The sequence below is a fragment of the Aulonocara sp. 'chitande type north' Nkhata Bay genome, linkage group LG15 (assembly GCF_057382095.1).
Source record: "Aulonocara sp. 'chitande type north' Nkhata Bay isolate Kocher_YH1m ecotype deep benthic linkage group LG15, A_spYH_male_GT1.1, whole genome shotgun sequence".
NCBI lineage: Eukaryota > Metazoa > Chordata > Actinopteri > Cichliformes > Cichlidae > Aulonocara > Aulonocara sp. 'chitande type north' Nkhata Bay.
This window is the reverse complement of record NC_141358.1, coordinates 19,395,854-19,414,319: the sequence shown is the minus strand read 5'-3', so window position 1 is coordinate 19,414,319 and position 18,466 is coordinate 19,395,854. Positions and strand designations below refer to the sequence as shown.

The following is an 18,466-nucleotide window of genomic DNA, read 5'->3' as shown; positions in this document are numbered from 1 at the left end:
GAAGAAGATGGGACACAAACTCACTTTGTTTTATTACCTCCATCCCACAGAGGGCGCTCGTGTACAACAGGTGAGTGTCATCATCTTCACCTCGCAGCCTCTGTCCCAGCTGCTCGGCAACTTCAGCTGGAGTTTAGTGATGGTCACATGACGTTGTTATGGGTATATTACCCCAAAATGTCACAGTTTGCGCTCCACTACAGAGCTGCTGCCTGTCTCCGCAGCACTGACAGAGGCTGTGCATGTCCCTGTACTATTAGAAACTTTACCGATTACTTTTTGTTTTGTAGTTTTCATTATTTTTTTGAGAGCTGAGCCACTGAAAAAAGGAAGCGAGAGCAGAATTTTGAGGGCAATTATGAAAAACGCGGAGCAGTGAATTTTATTTCCCGTTGACAGCTGAAAAGGTGAGACAGGAGGACTCGTGCTGCTTCTCTCCTTCAGGATGTCGCACAGGCTTAGCATTATCTGAGAAAATATGTAACGAATTTTGACTTAAATATGCATCTGTCTGGTCTGTCATTCATTTGAAAAAGGGTATCATGCAATGTGTACACACAGAGGATCCCTAGTATAAATCACATAAGTAGGCTCTCGGGAAATCTGCGTAAGAGTAACAGATTTACCAAGGCTTGGTAAGTTAATTAGTGCGTTCATAGGTTAATGACGTTTGTCCCTCACCTTTGTAGAGTTGCTGATTTATTGACATGTGTTCCACTTTTATTGCTATTAGACTATTAGGCTGAATTGCTGCATACAATTTATTGGAGCTCAGCGCTACACAAGGACAGGAAACCCACACTTAATGGAACTCATCCTCAGAAAATTGTTGCTTTGTGTTTCCGCGGTCATGGATGAAGTATCTCTGCTAATTAACCGAGAAAAATGGGTTAATGTTGCACACGGATGACTGAACAATGGCGTGGAGTGTTTGCCTTACTGTGACGCTTTCAAGGGATCCAAGCTCAGATTTTATGGAACAAACTGAGCTGTGAGCTTTTGTTTTGATCACAGGGATTGTTTTTGATTGTAGTGATTATTTATTGCGTATTGAAAAGCAGTTTGACATTGGGTGTTATGTAATGTTTTGAAAATATATATTTATTCCAATTACACATGCACTCATTCATCTCTGTCGATGTACTTAGACTGTCAGGAGAGACCACACGCGTCGTGTCCCTCTGACCTCGCAGATGATCAGATTCTCTGCTGAGGGCAAATCTCACAGAGCGACAGTGCATGACAAGATAATTGCTTCCTCTTATGCTACTAGAATTGAGAGTGGTCCGCCTGCTGTGCTGAGTGAATTCCCATTCACTCTTTGTGCATTCATCTTCAGTGAAGTTGACCAGAGCAGATATTATAAGAGACACACAGAGAATCCTGGATTGAAATCTATGGAAAATCAGCAAAAATAAGAAATATAAATTCCACAGGTTCAAGTCAGTAAATGCTTTAAGTGGTGCTTATCATGTTATTTGAATGGTGATTCAATACAAATCACAAAACACTTGAAAAAAGGTAATTAATTAAACAGTAAAGATAATTTATGTGTTGTTTCAAAATAAATGTCCAAATAAATCCCCTGGCTGTTGCGGAGACAGTCATGATGGCAAGGTAACTAGATTTGTTTCTATTACTTTTATCAGACCCAACAATTTGCTATTAACAGCAAAGCTTTTCATTTTCTTTTCATTCAAACTGTGGCCAGTAGGCATGTAATTAGTGGTCTCTTTACATTTTGTTGCCAGGTGCATTATAGACCAAGAGCCAAAATACAATATAGACATACTATAGTGATTATGACAAAACAAATGTGCTTTGGAATCTGCCCTGCAACCAATCACTTAAGCAGGTACTGGTCACTGTTATGACACTACGAAGACATTTTTTTTTGTATTGGTTGAAAGAACTTGCTGGATTTTAGATTTTTTTTTTTAATGCAAAAGTGCTTGTCTAAAGTGGATTTACAAGATCTTTGTAGTTCAAAATGAAAAGCAGTATGATTATCCTGTGGGAGCTAACATCTTTTCCCCCAATATATATCTACTTAAATGTAAGATGATTCCCAAAACAAGCCTTTTCACTCATAATTGTGGATGGTGTTAGGAGGATCAAGTATGTGTATTGAGTAGATGTGCCCATGATCCCAATCTCATGGAGCAACAACATGGCATGACCTGGTTACTACTTGAATTTTCTCCTTTTGGGTTAGATCTGAGCCCTGCCTCAGCAGAATGTGCAACAGGAAGTAGACAGGATACCAATGTGCTTTGCTACTGTATTAATTCGCCAACAAGTACCCGCACTGTTCTCACATGGACATCAGACATCAAACAGACTGCAATTTGGAGCTAACAACAGGAGGGCCGTGACAACGGCCATTTTTGACGTTAGGAAATTCTCACATAAATCTCTATTTAGGATTCTTTGATTGCTGTTTCTCTGCTCTAATTTCTCTGTAATTACCTTGTATGTGTACCACAGAACTCTGAAAATTTGTCTTTTATATTACTATAATACACAAAATCTTTGTTGGTTTGCATATACAAGAATGTCAGGAATCAACCAATCAAAACTGGCAAACAGGCATGTTTTAGGCCACTGAAGGTTCTCATCTATATCAGATATGATGTCATCACACTTTCTAGCAACCACCTATAAATGAACACCTTATGAAAGCATTGTAGCCTTTGAATTTCACAACACTAACATCTTAATTTGTATCCACTGCAACGTGCATGTTTATATTATAGCATCATTTTGTTGCCTAGCAACCACATAATCAGCGATTAAAACACACACAGTAAACAAAACTGTAGTATGGGCATGTGTGTAGCTATCTCATTCATTTCATGCTTAAAATTCTCTAATATTCATGTGGTGTTTATTTTAATTAATTTTTTATGATCAAATCCAGAAAAAACAAAGGTCTGTAGTTGCAGAGCTGGAGAGGTAAAACACTAACTGCTTGGCTTTCCCACCATCCTCTGTTGGCACTGAGCGATTAAAAGTGTTATATCCCACCAGACGCAGTGTAATTAGAAGATAACTCTCCCCACACGCACAAACACATGTATGGGAGTGTGGAGTTTTTAGTGGAGTCACCTAGCAACCCTAATGGCTTCTGCCTAGTCTTAGTCTAAATGTCAACCTGACCCCCTATCCTATCTTTAATGAGAGACTTGACTGAACGCTTTTTAATGACTTTCTCAAATACTCACAGATCTGCCACTAGGGTTTGTGGAAGTTTAAAACCCACGACTCCGTACTACAGCAGATTTCATTTTATCCCTCCGAGGTGTCTGACATAACCTCTCTATCCCTGTCTTATTTGTCCTGTGTTTCCTTTTATATTATTCATATTTGGTTTGCCTTATGCATACTGTGGGAAACCCTGCCCAAGCTAGAAAAGTAAACATGCTCGACGTAAAGTAAACAGTCTGGTGAACGAGTTCATGCTATTAGAACCTAAACATGCATGCTAATAAGTTCCTCGTTTTATTTAAGTCCTTAAGACTTAAATAAAATGTAAACCTCTGTGTGCTTTTATTAAAACTGAGTTACACAAGAGGTCATGTAACTCAGCTGCTTGATGACACTGTCAACCTGGTGCTCAAGGTGGGATTACTGCTTCCAAGAGAAGGATCTACTGGAATCCATAAATAAATCTGTTAAAATGCTCTGCATTCCTCACCTTGGGTATTTGAGAGAAAATAGAAAGTCAAACAAAATGCAGTAATGAATTTTGCTAATATAATTTTTTACATTTCACAGTGTTAGAATTTTTTTCTTCGCATTTTCTTCTTTAGTTCCACCAATATATTTGGAAATATTGAGCAGTCTGCCGGATTCTAGTTGTTCAAGCTCAAAGATACACTTGAGCTAATGATTAATTAAATCATTTATTTTTAATGTTATCATAAGTTATTACTCTTCAAATTATTGCTGGAATCTCAAATTAGAAATGGTAGTGTTCATATGATGCTAAACTGGCTGTAATCCCCAGCTTAGTTACTGGTAATTAAGTCATGTTTTCAATCAAGGGTTAAATTGGAATTACAACATGGATCCTTCTCATTCCAAGTACTTGTGTTTACCTAGGTGTCTGGAAAAAATGCGTAATTAAACAGTGATTATTTACTGGTTACAGTATTAACATGTAAGTGAAAACTTAATTGTCTAATACAATCTAACACAGTACATTCCCATGTTTAAAACTTGCGTTGTCACATGTTTAAAGATATGAAAACAGCATATGTGTAAACTGGAAATCTCTCAACAGTAGTATCCCATCTAACCAAAAATCCAACATCCAGAAAGTACAGAGCAAAAACTGCTTTTTATTTTTGTGGGCAAAATTTCTTGTTCTGCTGCCACTGCAGACTCAATATATTTCAGAAAGTGGTTGTTAATTAGATACACTGTTCATCAGATAATTTATAAAATTGAGTATGGCTACCAGCTCTATATTTACTCACTTACCATTTCCACTTGGGCTGACATTCAAATACTCCACCATGTTTTGGAAAACTGGCACAGAAGTTAAACCAAATTGCTTGAGAAGCAGAAGTCACTTCCACACACTGCTCACTGCCAGTTGGTATGAAAGGTGAATAACTCCTTTTCTCATGGCCTATGACTGACCTTTCATAATGTTTTATGTGTTTTCATTCATACCTTTTCTAAATGTTGCTTTCTAAAAGCAAAAAGACTAATGTAATTGGGCTGAAACATGACTTCTCTCCATCTCTGCTGGCTGAGGAAACAAATCGCATAACACTGGCTTAAAGACTGCCATATCATAAGCGTTTCCTTCTGTTTAGCTTGGAAATGTGTGTTTATTGTTGTTTAAAGCTGATCAGCGCTCCCACAGCTGCTCTACCTCATTCGCAGTAATAGAAGGCAGTAGCTCACACTTACTTTTTAAGGACCACCTGTACTTGTGAGATGCTGACAGTGTGGACTGTGTAGAAAGAAAGATGGAAGTTAAAGTCAGATTGTGGAAATCTATGGGGGGAAAAATGTCGACTCCTTTGATTCATGCCCTCAGTAGACAGTTTGCTGTTTACTTGTAGTCAAAAGGTATGATAAAGAATGGTCTGGTTTTGTGCATGCCTACCTTGTGATTGACAAATCAATCCTGTATGAGCATGGCTCTTTTAGTTTCCTACTAGCAGAAATGCACTCTGGTTTCAACACACAAAGGTGGCAACAGAAAAAGCTTCCCACTGGGACTTCAATAACCAAAAGGTGACTCTAAGGTGGCTGTGCCCATATTTTGCATATAGACAGTGGTTGACAGTCACTGAAAAAGTACATTCAATAACTGCAACCATTGCAGTCACAACGTAAGTAGTGAAAACTGTACATTTAATCTTCAGTTAACATCACATGCTGTTTTTAGGATGAAGAAGCTGTGTCTCTGCTTGAACATTGTATAACAGCATGGTTTCTGAGCAGATCATTTTAAATATTAGCATTTGAGGCTAACCAAAATAAAATACTGAAATGTAGCTAATATACAGGAAGCGGACTGATCCAGATTTTGGTTTCCATGTGCGTGTAAACTCACTCAACATTAGATTAAACTTTCAAATATTTATTTTGGTTTTAGACAGATTACAATCCTAAAATAAGCATATGTATTTTCTCTGTTCTCTCAGGAGGAGATGGAGAACAAGGCCATGTATCTGAGCACAAATGAAGAGAGAGAGAACGTCTCGCTTTATGAAGAGGCCTATGATGGACACAACTTGTCCAAACTCAACCTGTGTGATGAAGGTAGGAGGAATAACTGAGCTGTGAAAGTGCTGAGTTGAACCCAAGGCTTGCTGCTTTAGTTCTTTTAACTAAAATGCAGGCTTTTTCCAAAGGAACAACCTCGATTTAACCTCCCAGCGCACCCACTGCATGTCCTGCTGCAATAAGTAGGTGATCACAGATGTTTGTAGTGAAGGGTGTTCTCTAATGACAAGGGCAGCTCTGAAAACTTACCGGAAAAAGCAGGAAACAAAATGGAAAAATAACTGATTTTCAGGACCTTTTATTCATATATATACAAAAGCCACCCACACGCTGATAACAAAGACCGGATCTGTCAAGTGCGCTAACACACAGGCACAATGCTGTCACCCTTTGGCTCTCACGCTGCTCTCACTGTGGTCATCTATAGAAGCCAGAAATATCCAGGAGCAACATCTGTATATGTGTGTAAATGCAGGTGCAGCTGAATGAATCCGCAGTTGACCCTGTGGTGGTCTCAGGTTTCAGTGCAGGAACGGCCAGTTTGTTGGGAAAGACTTATTAAATGTCAACTTAAGAATTTGTTGACATTTTAATGGAAAGTGGACAATGGCCGTACAGATCAGAAACTGTCCTCGTCCACTTTTACTAATCCAAGAACACTTTCACACCTCATTCAATTAAAGAGAGCATTTCTACCAAACAGTTTTAAAGCACAAGACTCTGACAGAATTTTAAAAACAGAGGTTAAATTAACCAGGCAGATTGCCCAAAACTCTAGTTTCTCAAATGACAGCTTGAGACTAACTGCTACACACTTACATGTTAAGATGCCAAACTTTTACTGAAACATGCTCTTTGGCTGCTACTCTTCATCTTTGGGACAACTGAACAGGGGGTGATTTGTTTATAACACGCCTATTTAAGTTTCAAGTTTGGCTTACAGTTAACATTAGTGAGGTGTTGTTACTTTAAGTAGTGAAAACCAAAACGGGCAGTTACAGTTGTTAGCTGTGTGGTAAGCTTCACCTCAGCTTATTTATTTAAGTCACACAGATCTAGAGATGGTTTGGTGGCTCCTGGCAACAACCTGTGACTAGGGGAAAAATGTGTATTTCCTAACTGGCTAGCGAGTGGTTGCTGTAGGTTGCTGGCTGACTCCAGATAAAATTAGTCACAAAAGCTATACAGTCTTTTGGCTTCTCTCTTTAGGGGTCACCACAGCAGATCTGCCTCCACCTCACATTATTTAAAATATCCTCCTCTGTCACAATAAACATTTTCCTTTTCCTTTACATTTCTGTTAAAACTACGTTCATGAACTCTGTGGTCTTCCTCTTTTTCTCCTCCCCTCCCATGACATATTTTGTTTGGGATACCCACCATCCCCGCTCTGTACATGTCCAAATCATCACAGCATTGTCTCTCTCTCTTGATCTGAGCTAATCTCGTCCCTCATGCTCACTCCCAACTAGCAGATTGCTGCAATCACCCGTAGTTAGACACTGACTGGTCTGCAAACACTTGCCAACTGCTCACTAAGTGCTAACAAAACTGTGAAGAGTGTGAAGCCACTCAGAAACAGGGAATGTTCACTTGCATTTAACATATATCAAAAGTTACATCCTCTTTGTGACCAATTTCACCCACTGACAACAACCTCCAGCAGCCATGGAAAGGCAAGTGGTTGCTGGAGGTTGGTGATTGCCAGAGATACACTAACCGGTCTCTATCCCTGTGTGACTGAAGCCTTACAAAGCTGGATAGAATGTACTCATGTTTATTGTGACAGAGGAGGATATTTTAGATAATGTGAGGTGGAGGCAGATGATCTGTTGTGGTGACCCCTAAAGAGAGAAGGCAAAAGAAGAAAACAAACGTGTAGCTTTTGTGACTGATTTTATCTGGATTCAGCCAGTAACCTACAGCAACCACTCGCCAACCACTCAGGAAATACACATTTTTCCCAATTTTTCTCTGTGGAAGGCATTTGAAACATTTGTTAATGTAGTTATGTGATAAATAATATATCTTGTTCTATCATTAATTCCACTAACAGCAGAGCTGATTCTATCCTGTCCTCCAACCCACGGGTCAAGGTGTTCCCGGGTTATCAATATCTGTGATAATTATCTGGGCACAGAATGCCAGAGCTTCCTCAAACATAACTTATTTATTTCCTATCAATTGTTTAATTTCTATTAATTACCTTGGTCATATCACACTGTGTTGGTTTTTTTAATAGTCACAAATAGTCACTTGTAGCACATAAACGATTGGTTTTAAAGGGACCATAATGATAACGCTGTGGAGATAACGCTGTAGGTTATCGCCACAGGCTAAAGATGGAAAAGTCATCAGCATCACTAATGGAGCAAATTTTGCTGACTGACTGGCCAGGTTACATCCACAGATGACTGGTGTACTGGACAAGAATTTGAGGCTAAATTATGCTCTGTTTATTTGCTGTTTATGTATCAGAATAACTATTTACTACATTTTTATACTTTTGAGAGATATTCCCAGATCACAAAGGTAAGATAACAGAGGCGGCAAGTATTGGAAAGTCTGAGTGCTCTTAATTATGTCATAGTTTGGCTGTTTTTGTGCACAGCTGGGATTCTTGGTTTGTGTCTTTGGCCGGCCTTATCTGTGGTTCGTCATATATAAGAGAAGCCAGTGTGTCACTGCTTCCCCAGTTAATCAACAAAATCATCGTCAGAAAGCTGAGATGCTGGGGTAAAGTGAAGATTACTAGGGCTTTAATCACTAAGAGCACCGTAAGCACAAGCTAGCAGGGCAGTGAGGAGGGGACACATCAGGCTCGAGACCAGAATAAAGCAACTGAGCCTAGCGCGAGCACACCCTAAAACTGGATTTATTTTTTTTTAAACAGCACAAGATCTAGCAGCAAATTCTCTACAAAAAATACATAATGCAAATATGATTTACAGAGAAGAGTCAAAGTTAACACAGTTTACCCAAGCAAATGGAACATGCTAATTTTAAATGATGTTGTCATTCATTGAGGGAAAAGGTTATCCAAAGCTACCTGGCTCTTTGTGAAAAAAGTGTTCGCCTAGAGGGAAATAGCAAAGACCCAGCAAGAACCACAGTCAAGCAGGAATAACTGGAAATGCATCTTTTCACATAGCCGTTTTGGCCCACTCTTTTACGCAGAATTGTTTTAATGAGTCCAGCGTTATTGGAAGGTTTTCAAGGATGAACGACCTGTTTAAGGTTATACCAAAAAGCATCTCAACCTGGACTTTGACTAAGCCACTCCAGAACTGTCGTTTTGTTTTTTAGAGCCATTTGTTTTATTATTGTTGAATCATGAACCTTAACTGAGGCAAGTGAGGCCTGCGATTCTTTAGATGTCGTTCTGCTTTTTTTGGGAAGTCCTAGATGGGTTGTCGATGTGGTCTTCGGGTAATTTTGGCAGGCCCGTCACTCCTTGGAAGGTTTGACACTGTTAGAAATTTTCTCCCTGTGTGTAATGGCTCTCACCAATGTTTCACTGAAGTCCCAAAGCCTTGGAAATGGCTTTGCAATCATTTCCAGACCGATAAATGTCAGTGACTTTGTTTCTCAGCTGCTTCTTTCTATGTTTCTTTAGATGATGTGATGCTTTTTGAGGTCTTAGCCTGCCTCATTTCATCAGACAGGATCTATTTCACTGATGTTTTGATTCAACAGCTCTGCCAGTAATCCAGCCTGGGTGCAGCCAGTGAAATTGAGCTTAGCTTTCCAAAATTGTGGTTAATTGTTTAATTCATGATTTAACAATGAGGACAAACCCTTTTTCACAGCACTGTAGCTGCATTTCCTTTTCAACATTTGCTCATAATCTATAAGCACAACCTAATCTACTTTTATCCAGTCATAGAACGGTTATAACACCTCCACCAGCTCGACTCAGGAGACATTATGTATTTGTGTTGGAGAGTCTCTTTTATTTTGGAAGAAAAATCCTTGCTTGGTGGTCTTATAATTTAAAGTGTCATTAAGTCCCCCCCCCCACAGTCTCATGGATGATTAGGAATTATAATAGCACGCTATTATTAATTTGACGTTCACATGTTAATGGTTAAACGTGCAAGCTTAGAATGGGGTCTTTAAAAAAAAATCACCTGTCAATTACAGAGACCTACAGAGTGCCAAGTGTTTATGGAATCTGTTATACTTGCCAGACAGCATGTGTATTTGATCTGGAAAGTTACATTTAAAAGAACAGCAAAATTCAGCCATTTTACCCAAGCGCGTGTACATACCCAGACTCACACTAACTCAGCTGGAAACAAACAGATTCTGTAGATTTGTCAAAATCAGTAGGATTTTTTTGTTGCTTCTCCAAGTTTACTAATAAAGGAAAGCTCAAAGTTTGCTAATTCCAGTCTAATCTGTTTATTAAACAGTGCTGTATGCTAACAACATATCGCCAAAGACACGTGAATCAAAAACATAAAACAGGACGATAATATCATTTCCAAATGAGTCGAGTTACTTACTGACTGGCTTCCTTTGCTCTCAGATGTCAGTTGAAAAAGAAACACTCTTAGTTAAAGTCACCAACTCAGGCTTAGATAGTATTCTTTTTTTATAAAACAGCCAGTGCAATGTAATCATGCTGAAGAAAATCATAAATGTAGGAGTTTTTAAAAGACAGTGTGGTAAATAAGCTTAGCTGTCTTTTTTTGGTCTCCACCACCTGTGCTTACAGTAGCCTGTGAAGCTTGTGAAAGGGGGCAACTAGTCTAGCTTAGTATAAAGACTGAGGGGAAAGAAATCTGGCTGTCCAAAGTTTAATTATATGCCTCATACTACCTCTAAACTGTTTAAGTCATACAAGCCCAGTTAAAGGAGTTATAACTCATTTCTTGTGGGGAAAAAACCGTTACATATTCAATTTCCAGTGTTTATGCTAAGTTAATCACCTCTCTCGCTCCATACTTGCATAATATACAAACATACACACATGTATGCCATGGAAACGATTTTCTCATCTCGTATACATCCCAAACTGTTAAAGGTCCAGTAACGCATGTCTCACAGTCACGCTGAAATGTTTGATAATGTTTCCCTCGTGATACATGTTGTTATGAAAATGTTTGCTGAGATTAAAGAGTGTTACGTGTCATTGTTTTCAGTTTAGTATTCCAACATCACTTAAAGAGGCAGACTGGCTTAGAGGACCATTTTGGTTTCTATACACTCCAACTATGTGACACGTACATACATCTAAGCCAGCTGTGTTTGTCTAATGCTGGAGGTGTGTGTGTTCTTCATCATAAAGTGTGTGTGTGTGTGTGTGTGTGTGTGTGTGTGTGTGTGAGAGAGAGATGGATTGTCACGGTCCAAATGAAACCCTGCTGCAACATCATGACTGTTGACAGGAAGATGGACTCTCATTATAAACTCGTGTGAGATTTTTATCACAGCGTTCATGTTTTCCCTCGGATACCTACGGCCTTTTTCCCAAGACATTTCGGATCAAGCAAGATCGGTGGAAAGCATGCCTCTGTACCCTTTGGAGACTGACTGATCCATGTATTTGATACAGTTATGTCGTCAAATGTATTTAGGTAATCAGATTCTGAGAAATCATAGCAAATTAATCCCATTAAAGAGATCAAGATAATGTTAACATTTCACATTTTTCCATGTGGTTTATCTTAATAAGAATGTTTAATATTTAGCTGTAGTTTTCCGCTTTCCTCTTGATATGTAAAACAGCTGTCCACAAATAGCTTTTCCCTCTTGATAAGAGTTGGAAACTTAAGTGCATTTGTAAAACGAAATATATGCTTTATTATACTAGGCTTAACTATTTTTTTTACTATAAATGGAAATTGCTTATATTTTAAATAAGGCAATGTAAGCATTGTATTGTTTATTTGTCCATACTAGTTGTATTTTAGAACCTTTCTAATTTACCAAACAACTTTGTGTAATATTAAAATTAATTATCCAGACAGTGAACAGAAATTAAGAGTAGCTAGCTAGTTTAATTTAATCAGTTCAGTGCTGGCCCTCAGTGGCTTTAATTCTGACTTCTTTATGAAATCAAGAACTTATTTTCCAACAAAAAACAAAAACCTTACATTTCAAATCAGAAATCTTGCTTCTGTATTCTGTTCAGAAAGCTACTTACAATCATAGCCACTTCACTGGTTGTCCAACCCAGTACTAGAAAGATGCAATCTATTGCATAAATGCGTGCTAACATCACACAGTAGCTGCAGATTTGTCAGATGCACATCATGATATGAATAAGCTGCTCCAAAACCTCCCGAAGGTTCTCTAATAGACTGAGAATTGTTGACTGTGAAGGACTGTGTATGATAGCCTCCTGGAAACTACTATTAGAAGTAGTGCTGCTCATAAGCATTAGCAACAAAAAGTCACGTATGCTGTGACATTTAAACAATGCTAAATTGGTACTAAGGGACCCAAAGTGTGCCAAGACAATATCACTAAATCACCATCAGCCTATAATGTCAGATGTTGCTATAAGGCAGGATGAATCAGTGTGTTTATACTTTTCTGACCCCACTATCTGAATGTTGCAGCACAAATTAAGATACACAAACCAGGGAAAGTTTTTTCCAATCTTTAGTTGTTCAACATTGGTGATTCTTAGCGAACTGTAGCCCCAGTTTCAAGTTAGTTAACAGGGGGTCATTTTAACCCTGTGTACATGCATAAATACAGTGAGTTACTGCCAAGCATTGGCTAAACAGATATTCACATTAACAAGCAGTTAAAATTAGTAGTGCAACGGATCACGGTTGATCCGAAATCCGAACCGATCCCACTCCACGGTTCGGTACGCACGTGATCCGAAGATTCGAAAAAGAAAAGAAAAGTATGTGTAAGGTGGCGTGGTGGGTCTGTCAAGCGATAGTTATGGCCAGCGCTAGCGGTCCAAGTGGCGGAGCAGAGGAGTTTGCGGCATTTAAGCAGCACTTTGCTGCCCAATCCGACCGGGCTAAAGCTATTACAAAAGCTACTGGTGTTTAGCTGCAGACGGGAGGCCATATTCCGTTGTGCAAAACAAGGGGTTTAAACTGTGATGAACGTGCTTGAGCCACGCTATGATATCTCGTTGTGCGTCCATTTCAGTGTGACAAGGTCGTTCCAAGCATGTATGAGCAGGAGAAGTATAGGCCCTGTCTCAATATGCGTACTTGTGCGTACTTGCGTACTCGTGATACGTCATCAGTCGGAGACCAAGTACTGTTCCAATTCTAAGTACTCATCAAGCCGAGAACGCGAAAAAGTCCTGGATGTGTTCTCGCTCCGCCTGTTTTATCGAGCATGCATCGGTGGTGACTTGTGTGGACTTGGTACAGCTAAATATCCCAGAATGCATTTCGTCCAAAACTCAAACGCGGCAATGGCGGACAAGCGGGGCTGAAAACTTTTAAATATTACTCTTTCTGGGTCACAAAATAAACTTTTAAGTTATTTTCAAGCGAGAATGTAGCTGTGTAAACTTCAAATATCTGCTCGATTTATCAAGATGTCATATATTTCCAAACGTGCTCCGATGTTTTCGGAGACGTCTGTGACCCACCAGCTCCATAGCAGACAGCGAGGTCGAGGATCACTAGAGCCGGCGAGAACAGCGGACTCCCGGCACATCGTTTTCAACCCCCCCACGGTCTTTTCGCTACTCAGGTTAAACAAACACCAAACCCCAGCAGCTGTCTATTGAATGAATGAATGAATGAATGAATGCTTTATTGGCCATATGCAGGTTGCCCCACAGAGGAATAGGACCCCCCCCGACTTACACACACAACAACAAGACATCACATGGGAATACAGTCGGAGACCGGCAGCGTTGGGAGAATAACACTGAAAAAATTACACAACATTGGGAAAAGTACAAGAGGAAAAAAAGAGACCTCTTCACACGCTGGGCAACCTATGGGAGGACAGCATGAGAACAGGAAACAAAAAAACTCCTCTGCACAGAGAGCACATTAATGTCCACATCACAACATCAGAGCACATGACAAGCCACAGGGGATGGATAGGGGGGTGGGGGGTGATTCGAAGGAACACAGCAGTCGTCCTGCACCATGCTATCATTTCAGCGCGGCACGCAGACCCGCTGCCTTCCCCCGCAGGAACAAGCATCGAAGGCGTTTGGAAGGGAGGGGGATGAGTGCGTGCTTATCAGTGTAAGTGTATGTGTGTGCGTGTCCATAGTTCAGCTGAGACAGTGTCCTTCGCTGTATCAGGCTAAGTAAACAGTCCTCCAGCCGATCCAGGTGTCCTTCATGGGATGGGAAGAATAGTCATCACACAGTCGTTATCAGGGAGTTGTTTTGGTGGGCTCCAGCCTTGGGCCTAGCAGCTGGCGCCGTGGTGTCCAAATGTTGAATATTATTGATTTCTCCTTTATGCGAGCAGCGAATTTAGCACTCTGACACTGGGGCCTCGATTTCCCGTTGGAGCGCTGCGAGCCTCCCCATGATGGTATCAAGCTTCTGTTCCGTGGTGTTGTCATTCTTTTGGTTCTGAGACCCCACAGCTGCAGTGAGCCGTTCTGCGATGTTATCCAACTTTCGCTCAAGGGTGTTATTGTGAGCAGGCCCCTCTCTGATGTATCCCATCATACGCTCAATGGTGTTAGTTTGAGTCTTCACGGCAGCTGTAAGCGTCTCCAAGGTGTTAACCATGCTGCGTTCGGTGTGGGAGGCCGCGCCTCGTCCCATCGCTTCAATTCCAGCGGTCAGCTTAGGGGGAGTTTGAACAGCTGGTTCCGCTCTCTTATTTCTCCGATAAGTCAGGGCCAAGCCAGCTCCGATCAGCAAGAACCCTGTTATCATGGTTCCGAATAGGTAGATATCCTCAGCGTCCTCGATAGACAGTCCCGCCAGGCACAAGATCCTCCAGGTTTACCACCCATCCATCGTGTATCCGGCAGGGAAAGTCCCTCCAGGGCACTCGGGCTCTCCCGAGCCCAGACTTCTCGTTGAGAAGAGGGTGTCAATAGCGTTCAGAGACCAGTTGATCAAATCCATAATTCTCTGTTAGGTTTTAGAGAACGACAGTGAGAGACTGTTCCAGGGAAAAGTAGTGCACGCGAGACAAGACAGGACACAAGAGGCTAAGCAGGGAAGATAAGGGGAAGGAGGAGAGGAGAAAAGTGCGACCGCCTTCGCCGAGAGCCAAGTAAGATTAGACTATTGTACTAAAATAAAAATAAAGGCGTTCTAACATCACATCTGCTTGTTTTTAAAAGTTATGGCTGAACTGTCCCAGGCATCTTCTGTTGCCCTAACTACAAATGGGTGGACCTCCAGGGCAACAGAAAGCCACGTGACCATGACCACTCGTTATATCACAGCGGCAGTGGCGTGCACAGACATTTTGGGGGGCAAGTGCTCCAGGGGGAAAAAAGGGCACTTTTTGCATATGTGGAAAACCTTTTCTTTGTATAATAAAAAAATCACACAGGTTAAATGCAATTTGACTTTTATTTTCTCCTTTCTCAGCCTCTCTTTCCTAGGCATTATGCTTGCTGAAATTAGTAAATAAATAGACCAAAATGTATGAGAACGAATAAGACTGACTGTGGTCATTACAAGAACAGGGCAGAATGGTCGTTTTCACAGGCAATTGGGAACTGCCTATTTTTCCTTTAGCAAATTAATGTGTTAATGTTGCCAATATGTTACACCAAAAAAAATTAACATGTCTAACCAGTGCTTCTCAAAACTTTTAACATGCACCACCCCCAACACCGTACCCTTCAAACTACCAATAACAACGTCACTGTTCTGTCACAATCAGGTCACAACACAGTGCGTAAATGTCTGCGAGCATCGCTGAGTCAGTAACAACCAGTTAGGCTAAAGACTGCATCTTTAGACAGTTGGACGGTGTTCTAACTTTCTCACAGGAGACACCTACTAAAGACAGTCAAAGACATTAATTTCAATCTTACCAAAGTAGGACAGTAGTTGACGTTAGTTATGGAAAGGCTAATCCACAAAAACGGAGAAACGTCCATAATTCTATTATTCATAATCATGTCAAGGTTTTAGGTTTTTCTGCAGTTCCATCTCTAAAAAGTGTGATGTCTTCCCGTCACTGACTTCAGTTTGAAAACTTTGTATTTATTCACAGATTTCCGTGAGATCATCCTAAAATTTGTAACGAAAAATGGGCTCAAAAGAGCCCTCTGCCTAACGGCATGTAGCCTTAGCCTATAGCATAACGTGATATTTTCAATAGTGTATGCAAAAAGGTCGGAATTGATGGAGAGTGGGGTTGCCTAAATGGTTTAGGTTACATTTTAAATGTGTCGTTTTTTTGTTTATCCATATGGATGGATGGAGGGGTAAGCTGGCAAAGTTTGTCATGTGCAGTTTCTGACAGGCTACTTCACAACAAAACAATTGCAGGTTGGTCTTAGAGGCCAAACAGAATAATTTCACTCGATTCATGGGTTACCCGACTGGTTGGGAAGGGAAAGAGCTGCCGTGTTGTCCGCCGTGGCTCCCAGTCGCTATAGTTAGCCTACTATGCCTACTCCAAGTAGTCCTGTGTCATGCCGCTGCTACACGCCTCACAACAAATGAACTGCAAGCGTGTTCACGTGACACGGTGACAGTGAAAAAGCGACAGGGTTCGGGTGTCTTTGAAGAAGGGGCACAAATCAAGCCATTATTTTCACACCTTTTTAAATCGCGCAGCTTTAAAAAAAAAAAAAATCACGTCTTTCAAAAGGGCACTTTTTTGGACTGAGGGCAAAAGGGCAAGTGCTTCAGCACCACCTCGTCTCTATCTGTGCACGCCAGTGCACAGCGGAGTGGTAGATACAAAGCCCTGCACTGCCCTATAGATTACATTAGATTAGATGAAACTTTATTTAACCCTCGGGTGGGTTCCTCCGGGAAATTCAGTTTCCAGTAGCACAGCACCGACAGAAGTTTCAGAATGTGAGCAGAAATATACCATATATACACATATATAAATACAGAGTATACAAAAGAGATAAATAGAATAAATAGGAATAAGAATACAAGGGAACGGCACATTTCAAGTATTGTGAGTTTATTACACCGTTGGATATTAACAAAAACTATTGCACAGTGAAAAGGCACTACAGCTTACTTGTTCCCCCCTCCTTTGTCCCCGTTTCCCCTCCCTCTCCCCTCCAGCGAGGAGTTAAACAGTTTAATGGCGTGTGGGACAAAGGAGTTTTTAAGTCTGCTGGCCCTTGACTTTGGGAGAAGCAACCTCTCACTGAACAGACTCCTCTGGTTGTTTATGGCCGTGTGCAGAGGATGCAGAGGCTGCCCAGCATGGTCCATAATGTCCATATTGCACCTTAATTTGTGTGTGGAATGAGTCTTCAGTTGAATGTTTTTTAATAGGCAAAAAAGACTTAAATAAGTAAACGGCGAGTCGAATTTTTGTCTTTTTTTTCTATTTTTGCTGATCCGGAAATTGATCCAATCCGTGACTTAAAACCGTGATCCAATCTGAACCGTGAGATTTTTGATCCGTTGCACCACTAGTTAAAATGGTGTACTTAATGAAGTGCCCAGTGAGTTTATAGTCATATCAGCTGCGCTTCAAATCTCATAATTACGTCTTGTTGTTTCCTTGAGACAAAAATGACTTTATCTGTGTGTAACACAATAATCTTTGAATTATACGTTTAATGTCTGAAGAAAACACATAATTCTCTTTTCTATTCCAATATCTGATGAAGAATGTGACTCCTTAGAAAATCTCTTCCCATCCTCTTGACCTAAAAGGAATGTTCTCATCAGCAACATCAACTGCCTCATTGCTGCTTCCTGCCAAGCTGTCTGACACACACACAGATGTAGAAGGGAAAAAAAAGTTCATTACTCATAAACGGTGCTGTGTCAGTTTTATTAAGACTAATTCTCAAACATCTGTTTGACCTTGAGAGCAGTGCTAAGTGCTGACATGCATTACAGCAAGAGCTCCTTAGTGAGACCATTTGTGCAGTTCATGCTGTGTAACGTAGTCCACTCAGATGAATTCCCTTATAGGAAACTTTGTGATGTATGTGTGTTATGATGTACTATAAGTTTAAATTTATTAACTGTTTCCGTTGTAATAACCCCAATGTTTCCAGATATGATATAAGGAATATACAAGTAATTTCCATCAGCGTAACTTTGTGCTGAACATTGGGGGGGGGCAAGATCTCTATTTTGCTGGTAATAACTGAAATGAGTAAAGAAAATCAACAGCCTATTTATACAAGATAATTCATAACTTTATTGGGGGGGGGGGGGGGGGGGTATATTGGTTGGGTCTGATATTTGGGGGGGTCAAAACCCCCCTAACCCCCCTGAAAATTACACCCCTGGTAATTTCCAACCAAATGTAAACTTGTCATCATACAATTAAATGGTTTTGTAACCAACTTTTTTTAATTGTTACTTAATACTACTAAATATCACTATTTTCACAATTTTATTGGCAACTTCTTGCTTGGTTGGACCTTGAATGAAATAGAGAGCAGCTTTGTTTTTCTGTTTTTGCACAGGCAATATTATTATGGAGTATTATGCAAACGTGATCAAATACCTCTTGGGTTCAAAATGAACTTTCAGTTAGCGTGATTGCTGAGTTTTGGGCGTCATTCAGAAGTTCAAAGAGGGAAAATATGGATGTTGGGAATCTTGGATTTTCTTTTACAGTTATTATCAGCAAT

General features: G+C 40.3%; 1 protein-coding gene across 1 annotated transcript in view; it reads left to right on the top strand.

The window, feature by feature from the left end:
* The first annotated feature begins 222 nt into the window (after positions 1-222).
* scara5 (scavenger receptor class A, member 5 (putative)) overlaps positions 223-18,466 on the top strand; it is a 110,601-nt gene continuing 92,357 nt past the window's right edge. Inside the window, exons 1-2 of the mRNA XM_086264854.1 lie at positions 223-407; positions 5,667-5,784. Of these exons, the coding sequence (XP_086120980.1) occupies positions 5,673-5,784 (112 nt within the window). The 5' untranslated portion in view covers positions 223-407; positions 5,667-5,672. The remainder of the gene's footprint in view (positions 408-5,666; positions 5,785-18,466) is intronic.